Here is a 9,879-nt window from a genome sequence, read left to right on the forward strand (position 1 = left end):
GCTCGCTAGATCATGGTTCATGTTTTGTACTGTTACCTAAGCTTGACCTCTGCTTGAGTGACCGGAGTTACACCATTAAACCATAGAGCCAAAGAGCTTTGAGCATTGCAGTTCAGGCTTGTACGAGCAGAATACAGTATATTGTCTAAAAGGTTGAGTACATTTGTGAACTGTGTAAGACATTATTGTATTATATAGGACAGACAAGATTACATGTATATGTGGTGATCTGAAATCTCAAGTTCTGTAAAAAATACATATCACATGATATGAGATCTTGTCTATTTTCATGTGGTTAAAAAATGTCTATGATACAGATCATTAGTATGCAACAATGGCTGGTGATGAGGAGTCATCAAGAGGCAGAGACTTGTTATGATGCTGATCAATTCAGACAACATAGCGGCAAAGATAATCCACTCTCGTTGGATGCTTGAGCTTCATGAGTGCTTTAGCTTCGTGCTTCCGGACCATTTCTCTTGAGATATTTAAGTTCCCAGCGATCTCTCCTAGTGTTCTATCCCCTTTACCATCCAGTCCGAATCTCTGACGGACCACCAGGCTTTCCTTTGGTTTTAAAGAATCGAGCTGGAGAGGGTTTTCAGAGATTAGATATTTGTTTCTGACAAAGAATTGAAACTAACAACACAAAGAAACTATGCTAGTTGAACTTTCTGCTTTAGAGGTCCTTTCAATTAAGTGATGCTCCTAGAAGCCCTTCTATAAAGTGCAAGAACATGAAGAGTTAAATTCGCTTCTATTTATGAAAGGATTTTGATCCTCATAAGATGCAAACAAGGGTAAACAATTAAAGAGAGAAAGCAATGCAGTACAAACTCTAACAGAGGAAAAAATGAGTGCTTACCACGTCATCAAGAGCAAGCCTGAGAAGAGCTGATTGCCTCCGGTCATCACCTCCATTGACATCAGCAACTCCACTAATCAACTCTTCTTGCGTTGTTTTGTGTCTCGAATGGAGAGACAAAACAGGTTTTGAGGCCCTCATCACTTCATGGTACCTCTCGATGGAGATCCCGACTTTTTCAATAATCTCTTCCCCCGTTGGTTTCCTCTGCAGTTGAAACCACAATTCAAGTTTTGCTTTCTGGATTTCTGATCTTATCTGCACAAGTTGAAGCTTGTGTTATAGCATGCTCCTGCCAAGCATCCAACACAAGCTTTTTAAATTGAAGTCAACGGAAGTCCTAGTTCAGGATTGAATAAATGTAACCTTTTCCATTCAACACTCACTAAACACAGCAACATTAGATGCAGAGTTAAAAGTGAAGAACTGAAACATGGCAATTTAAAACATTCCCTATACAATTACTACTTATTTCTGGCTTTTAGAAAATCCAAATATATGGTGCTATCCTAAGCTTCCTATTCCTTTCTTGCATTGTATAGTAACTGCCTAGTTCCCGATTTTAAATGGATTGCAGTGCCCTATATCATTGAATGATGAATTTCTAACCACTCTACCAGCTCCAAGGAGGGAAAGAGCTTCAACATTTATCTGTTGCTTCCTTGCAGCAAGAATCAAAGGGATAAGCGTAAATCATTGCGCCATTCAGAAGGGAAGAAAACCGAGTTTATGTACAAAGAGAACATACCGATTCCAGGCCGAACGAAACACGTGTAAAGCTTGAGAGTGTCATGGACCTTATGATGGCATGTCTAATCCAAAACAGCCCGTAAGTGGAGAGCCGGAATCTCCTTTTGGGTTCGAAGCGATCAATTGCTGTCATAAGTCCCTTCACTCCTGCCTGACAAAGATCTTGATATCTTGGCCCATTTGCAAAGTCTTTAAAATATTTGTTGATCACAAACAACACAAGCCGGAGATTGTGCTGCGACAACATTGAGAATTTGCTGTAAATTTTTCTCCTCCAAATTAAATATGTCCTCAGGCATCAAAAAGGATACCAACAATGCCTTCTGACTTGAAGATGAAAGGGAACAAAAGCACTCATCAAGCATTACAATCCTGTGTTCAATGCCACCAGTAGAAAATAAATCATTACCTTAATAAGCTTGTTCCTTGCAGCTCGACCAACCTCTATTTGTTTTCTCACTTGGAGCACATCCATATCTGTTGCCTCAGCTAATTCACCCTCAGTTGGTTCTCTCCCTGAATTTTCTTGCAAATGCTCTTTCACTTGAAGGGATGCCTAATATAAAAGAAATGGAACTGAGCACCAGAAAACTACCATTCTAGCAGAAATAAAACACAACCTGTTTGCAAAAGTTAAAGACATCATGGGAAAGGTTTAGTGCTGACTTTCATAGGTTGCATCAACTTAAATAACCAGGCATGCTCTGCTGGAGTAAGGACTGGGGGGATCTTCATTTTTTTCCAGTCCAAGCTGGCCAAATCAGTTGAAGAAGAATACTCCCTCACAAGTTCATCAATCTTTTCGTTTTCACTCCTTCGACCCTTTCTCTTCCCAACTGAAGTGACCAATTTATCATCACTCTTGATCCTCAGTGCAATTCTTTTCTGAAGACTCAATCGTTTAGCCTTCTTTGCCTGGTTCCTCACAATTATTTTGCTAGTTCTACCGTCATCTTCCTTTTCACATTCACTAGTCTTCCTTTTCCGTTGCCTACATCTCCTAATCACACCATTTACATCCTCCAAATCAGAAGTATCAGTTCCAGGGCTAAGCTTGTATATGTTCTCGAGTTTCGCAGCAGCTTCGTTGTAATCCACTCCCAAGGTGCACGGAGAGACTTCAGAACGGACAGCTTTTAATCGATTAGAAGATTTTTTGCTTTTACCATGTCTCTTCTTCTCCTTTGTTGTTTCTATGGGCAATGGGATTTGCTCTTGGGGTGCAACCAAAGCTGTTTCGTTGGATTTGTCTGCCTTAAATGCCACAATCAATGGCCTCTTTGCCGTAGATCTACAAGTTGAAAATTTCGTGTTGAATCCTAGTGGTGTCCAAGAAGCTGAGCTCGAAACACTTACAATTCCCATGCCAAGTTGTGTTATTACAAGATTATGGAAGTGTACGAGAACTTTTTCACTCCCCAAACACTGCAAACAAAAAATTTGCGTTTAGTAAGATTTCATTTCTTCACTCACTGCAACACACACACAAACACATAATTCGAATACCCAGGTCCTTGATTTACGATAAATTGTTCAAATTTCTCATAACCAAACGGTGCCAGCATAGTCTCAACGAAAACAAAATCATCAATTTGAGTGAACCGACCATTTATTTGTATGCATAATGGCTAGTTCTGCTTTGATCACAAACATCAAGAAGAATATCAACCATCAAAAACTAAATTTCCATTGACATCCATGTAACCTTCAACAAATTCTGATCATTCAAATTTAGCAGTAAATAAACGGATGCAAATCAAGAAATATAAACCCAGCTGAAAGGTCTCAGAATTTCCAACAAAATGTTCCAAATCACCATTAAAACATCAGGAAAAAAACCTCGAAGAACACCCCACTTACCCCCGGGCTAAGCATTCTAGGGATAATTATAGTATATACAAAATACCATCAATGCCATCACCAATAAAACATCAAACACAGAAACAACATTTTAGTTTGCAATAACTATGCGAGGATAAAACAAAAGAAACAAGAGATCCCATAAATAAACTACAAGGATCAAAACATTCTAATACATAAAAATCGAAGCTACCTATGTGAACAGAGCAGTAGTATCCTGTAAGAGTTGGCTGGCACAAAATCTTCCCGTTTAGTAACTGGCAAGTCTCGTTAGAAACACACAAGTAACACAGAAATATTCAAAAACTGTCAAATTTTAACATAAGCTCGTCAATTATGGTGTCCACTAGTTAATTTTCCTGATAATCAACAGCTAGAAAATTGGGGTCATTCTAATCAACGGTAAGGGAGTATCCAGGTATGTTAGTGGGACATGGGCATTTAAGTGAAGGGGTGACGTGGCGTGAGGTGAAGCAGGAATCTAGTTGGACCTACGTGGCAATTATGAAGCGGAAGAGCAGAAATTTTGTAAGAAATGTTAGTGGGACAGAGGGGTGGAAGTGAAAGGATGACGTGGCGAGAAGTGAAGCTGGAATCTATGGTGGACCCATGTGGAAGTATGGAGTGGAAGAGAAGAAATTTTGGATGATGTTTGTTACACGTATGTGGTTTTGATTGGATGGAAGATGTTGACAATTTGTGGTGGTCTAGGGGGACTCTACGTTTCTTGTTTGTGACCATTTAAAAGTGTTATATTTCAGAATTTAGAAGCAAATTAATGTGTGTGAAGATTAAGAGACAATGAATCCTTGTCATTAATCTAATTTTTTAAATTCCAAAAAACATATATAAAATTAATAAGAAAAAAATAATTTGTTGAATAGATGAAAATAGAAAAATAAAACAAATATATTTATGATAATTTTAAAGAGAATTTCTATGTTAATAAAACATGATATATATATATATATATATTTCATTTTTATTATCTTCATCTCTTTTATATGAAAATAATAACCAAATGCTACGTTAAAATCCTGAAATTTGCATCATTTTAATCCCTTCACTATTTATTTTTTTTAACATATCAAACGGTTGTACTTTTAAATTGTGGCTGTAGAATAGAATGAGATATGTATTTGGATTGCTTTGTGCTTAGGGTTGGTTTGACTCTACTATTTAAAAACAAACCACTTATTTAAGTTCATTATAAGAGAAAAGGGGAAACAAATGTTTACCTCAGAATCAATTTCCTTTACAAAAAGAAGCAAATTCTTGTAGTTAATCAATTAGATTTTACCTTAGAAGCAATTTCCTTATATGTTTTTTTTTTTTTTTTTTTTTGAGATAGCAAAAAGAAGTCAACTCTTATTGTTAATCAACTAGATTTTGGACATATGTTATGTCGTGAGCTGGAATAGTTTTATTATTATTATTATTATTAGTTAAAAAAAAATATATTTAGACAATGCAAACATGCTTTAAAGAATTTAAAAACATGACTTGGGCATGGACCAGACTAAACAAAGACAAAACTGGTATAATTTAATCAAATAATAAAAGGTTAGATAACTCTTTATAGGTCGGAATAAAATCGAGCTATCCTAGTTGATTAAGATCTTAAACCAAAGTAGGACAATATATTAATAGATTTTATGCAAAATTTTATCCTGGTCCAATGATTGGATTGAAAGTTCTGCTTTTTAATGTAAAATTAGTCAGTTCATGATTTTTCGTCAATAATCCATAATTTTTTGTTCAATCCTCATATAAATCATATCAATCATCCTTCTAAACCTTTAGGTTCATTTTATTATTTTGGAATATATTCATTTTAAATTTTCCATTATTTATTTGTCATGTTTATCATTGTTTCAAGGTAATGTCACTTATTTTTAACTGGTGCTTCCGCCTTCAGTCATGCCTTTTCATTGCACTATCTTTTCTTATAATTTATTCTTTATTATCTTGCTAATTTATTAGAAATATTTTATCATCTTCCTCATTGTCATAGCCCATTTCTAGGTTATTCCCTAAAATTACACATTTTCCTTTCAAAATAAAAATAAAAAAATAACATAAAAGCCAGTGATGTGGAGAAAGATTCCAAAACAAATACACATAAAAATCAAGTTGTAATTTTAGAAGAAATTCGAGGCTTAATTGTACCCTATCATGCTAAAAAATGAAGAAACAATAAAAATTCAAGGTTAAATTAAATGATTATTGGACGAATCTATATAAAAATTAAGTCAAAGGATATAATTAAATTTTAAATAGGTCAATTTGATTTAATCATAGACCAAATTGAATTTTAATTAAGTTTAAGAATTAATTTGCATCCAATTAAAGGGTTTAATTAAGTATAAGGACTTAATTATACTTTAAAAGGATCATATTAATTTTATTAGGCGCTTAATTGGTGAAAATTAAGTTTAAGAGCCTAATTTGGGCTTAATTGAGAAGATTCAAATTTTAAAAGAACAAATTTAATTTTTACCAAGTTAATTGACTAAAATCAGGGGGCAAACTCGCAAGAAAATTAAATTTTTGGGGTCAATTAGGGGTCAAATTGCATAAATATGAGACTAAGGACCATATTGAAAAAGCTGTGTAAGTTAGGGGCTGATTTGTAATTTGACAGGGGCTAAATTGCATTAAATCAAAAATTTAAGATCAATCAGAGATGAAATTAAACAAAATTAAAAGATGGAGGACTAAATTGAACTTTGAAAAAAACCACACTACGCGTCGTTTGGTTAGTATTCATTTTTCTCTAAATTGTGCCCAAAAAGTTGACTCGGTGGTTACTTTCCAAATGCATTTAATACCTCATTTCTCCACTAAATTTGACCAAACTTGCATGTAAATGATCACTTGATATTTCTCTACAACCCTATGTGGTCCATTTAGGCTGAATGACACCAAGGTGGCTGCAGTGCCTGCCTAAAATATCCAACTCAAGCAGCCTTCAACTAACAGATTTAACAATTCATGGTATCTACTTTGAACCAACGGATATGATCCATCCTAACTAAATCAAGAGCTAAGATTTGACACCATTAAAGAAATATTTTTTTCATGTTCCACTCCTTATAAATAAATTTAAATTTCATGACCTGAGCATGAAAAAATCAGAAGTAAAATTTGAGAAAAAATAATATCTACTTATTTTTTTTCTGTCATTTTTCTTTTATCTTTTCCCCCTCTTGACTACCATGTTGGCTAGCTCCACTGCCACATCTTAGTCACCGTTTTCACTACCAACCACTTTTCGATCTTCCTTACAACACTAGGAACACCTCTAACCTCTCTTAACCTCCGACCAAGTAAGGTTGCTCTTCCTTATACTCCCTTGAAATGTGTTTTATAGCCAACCCGACTACCCTTAGCAATCAACTTTTTCAGGACATGATTAGCAACTTTAAACCAATATTTGGGATCATTTTGGGTCGAATCAAAGGTCAATATTTATTACCAGTAAAGATAACATGTCCCTCTTTCATTTTTTATAATTAAAAGTGGATTCCATTTCCCGAAGAAGAAGAAATCAGTGTGTAAAGTTGGGAAAAAACCATTGTTTTTCCAGATTTTTCTTCCCCTCCGGCGGCCTCACTCCCCCCCTCCTTTTCTCCCACCTCTGGCGATGCCACCACCTCCGCCCATCATGCAAGATCTTTCCTGCAACACCAGGAACGCCCCTAGCCTCTCTTCACCTCCAGCCAAGCAAGGCTGCTCTTCCTTCTGCTACCTTGAAACCTGCCACATAACCATTTGCATGCATAATTTCTGCATGCAAATGGCACTTTCTTTCTAAATTTAGTGGGATGGACCCGTTTCCAGCCTAGCCCAAAATGTTCGGGCCAGGAAAAAAAATTCTTGTGATATCAGTGGAACATGAAAGTGAGATTTTGCTTTTCTTTTACTTAATGGAATATGAAAGTCATTATCCTGTTCCTTCAAACAATTCTGGGGGTGTCCTGCAGAAGTATGAAACCATGAATACAAATGCAGTGAGAAATCAATGGCTAGAATTTTCATATGGATACTGCTGCAATATTAGGATTCATATCCCTAGGCCATTTTTCGAGTTATTCCCCGGTTAGGCAAGTCATCTCTGTATAACATTTTGCGGCCATTATAAATGGCTAACATGGGAGACTGGGAGGGAGCAAAAGAATCCTGTAAATAAGCTAACACTAGGGGTCGATGGAGATGGCTAAACCACTTCAGGTCCATCTCAACGTGCTCTTTTGTTTTTAAGAGAACCCCGTGGAAGGTTGGTCCAAGAGATCTTGACTTCCTGCGAAAAGGCGCTTTCGACGCAAAATCCTAGTAGAAGCTTTGTGGGAGAGCTGCATCCAGTAGGAGGAGTTTCCGTTTGGAATTCTCGATCGCCGCCTTCACGCAGCGGAAGTCCTCGGAGTGAAGACTCTGACCGGTAGATCTTGGCTCTGGTTCAAGGTAGTGTTTGTCTACAAAAATGCTTTTGCGGTATAAGTTCGAGATTTTTGGAATGTTAATTGATTGCAGAAGAAGCATGATCAGGTGGGCAGGACAAGTGAGAGTTAACCCAGGAATGGGACTGAAAGGGCCTCTTGCTGATGGATTTAGTTGGAGAAAGCATAGATGATACAAATAGAGAGAGATCTGAATATGGTTTTAAAAAATTTATTGATTAGTTTTGTAAAATCGAACATATCTTTTAAAATATACATCGGAACGAGCTAAAATTTTACAGGAAGATACTGGATACATGGAAGTATGTTTTGGTAAATTTTCAGGTCAAATGGAGATCAATAACATATTATTATAGAGGGTAAAAATGACTAGATAAATCTTGTCAAATACCCCAAACTAGATCTTTGTATAGTGTTTGTGACATGTGTAGCTACAAATGGAATTTTTTTGCGAATCAAGTTTGGATGAAAACTAGACATCTCAAACTTTTCAACCATATATAATAGGCCGAGTGATTCATCCGTATGAGAGAAAATAATGTGTTTTGAAGTCAAGACTAAAAATCTGCCAAAAATATGCGAAAATTAAAGTTTCCAGCTAAAAGGAGGAATTTTAGCATGAAAACTTTATTTTTATTATTTTATTTAATATTGAATAATTATTTTAAATTTGAGTTTGTTCTGGCTTATAAGACATTATTTAAAGGTTTATTTTATTATTGAACTTATATTAGTTGATTATTAGTTTAGGCCCATTAATTTACAATCCAAAAGGGATCTATTAGTTTGCAACCTAAAAGAGGTCCATTATGGTTAGTTAGAGGAAACCATATCATGTTTTTTTTTTTAGCTGTAAATTTCATCAATAAGTTGGAGAATAAATACAAGTTTTTATTTTGTTTGTTTGTGACAAAACAACATTTCTTTACATGTACAAAAATCATACACTGACTTATCAAAGATTAACTGGCTTTGCGATGTCATTCACATACTTAGAGTTCTTAGATACAATGTTATTTCGGAGTCTAAGTTTTTTTTCAATACCTTTGGTTCTTAGGTATCAGGTGTTGGGGTTTCCGGCGACCGGTGATGAACTGATCTTTGCTCATAGGAGGGGTAAGCACACTAAGACACAATATTTAACGTGGTTCGGCAAATCGCCTACATCCACGGGAGAGAGTCAATGTTATTAGAGATAAATAGAGAAAGGATTACAACACACATGAAGAAGGAGGATCACTTCACTCACTCTACTCCCAGCTCTCTTGTTGCCCTTGCAGCTCTCTCTTTCTCTCTACATGTCTCACGTTCTCACACTCCTCTCCTCTCCTCACCTTTTGCTCTCAACTTGTTGTATTCTTTCTCTATCTCTAATTATATCGATCTCTCCCGTGGATGTAGGCGATTTGCCGAACCACGTTAAATATTGTGTCAGTGTGCTTAGCCTCCTATGAGCAAATATCAGTACATCACCGGTCGGAATTCCCTAGGTGCGACCGCCTATGATGAAAGGCGAAGACACCAAAGAGAGTTGATGTGGGTGGAGCTATCAAACAGAAAGGCATAGAAGCTCCAAACATAGAAAATGAGATGGAAAATTGCGAAGAGTGCACCGCAACTTTCTCTTTCTATGTGATCAGTGGCAGTGATCTCTCCCAAGTCCACATGGTGGTAGAGAATCTTGGAGCCACCAGAGACATCCCATATGAAGGAGGATGTGGCCATCTCATGATGACGAGTATAGACACCTCAGATGTAAGGTGTGTAGGCTAAGATTAGAGCCCTGGTTTAGACCGTCTCATGACGACAGGTGGAGACACCTCAGACAAAAGGTGTGAGGACCATGATATGAGCCCAAGATCATACTGCCTCATGACAATGGGCGAAGACACCTTCGGAGAAGGTGTGAGGGACATGAAGCCGCATGATGATGAATGGAGACAC

At 36.4% G+C, this 9,879-nt stretch overlaps 1 protein-coding gene across 1 annotated transcript; it reads right to left on the bottom strand.

Annotated features, from left to right (window-relative positions):
• Positions 1 to 162: 162 nt before the first annotated feature.
• On the bottom strand, positions 163 to 3,820 carry LOC118057239 (RNA polymerase sigma factor sigE, chloroplastic/mitochondrial). Its single transcript, XM_035069755.2, has 6 exons — positions 3,669 to 3,820; positions 2,282 to 3,040; positions 2,025 to 2,171; positions 1,614 to 1,850; positions 866 to 1,123; positions 163 to 588 (listed from the first exon to the last, which is right to left on the bottom strand). Exons 2-6 carry the CDS (start codon positions 2,978 to 2,980, stop codon positions 391 to 393), a joined length of 1,539 nt encoding a protein of 512 aa, XP_034925646.1. The 5' UTR covers positions 2,981 to 3,040; positions 3,669 to 3,820; the 3' UTR covers positions 163 to 390.
• Positions 3,821 to 9,879: the final 6,059 nt, after the last annotated feature.

This window comes from Populus alba, chromosome 15 (assembly GCF_005239225.2).
Source record: "Populus alba chromosome 15, ASM523922v2, whole genome shotgun sequence".
Lineage (NCBI taxonomy): Eukaryota > Viridiplantae > Streptophyta > Magnoliopsida > Malpighiales > Salicaceae > Populus > Populus alba.

What these genes read in the sequence shown, in the direction of transcription:
- LOC118057239 (XM_035069755.2), bottom strand. Translation starts at nt 2,980, where the DNA reads ATGGGAATTGTAAGTGTTTCGAGCTCAGCTTCTTGGACACCACTAGGA. An exon ending in CAAGGAACAAGCTTATTAAG is followed by an intron (nt 1,851 to 2,024) that starts GTAATGATTTAT and finishes ATGTTGTCGCAG; the next exon opens with CACAATCTCCGGCTTGTGTT. An exon ending in GGCTTGCTCTTGATGACGTG is followed by an intron (nt 589 to 865) that starts GTAAGCACTCAT and finishes AACCCTCTCCAG; the next exon opens with CTCGATTCTTTAAAACCAAA.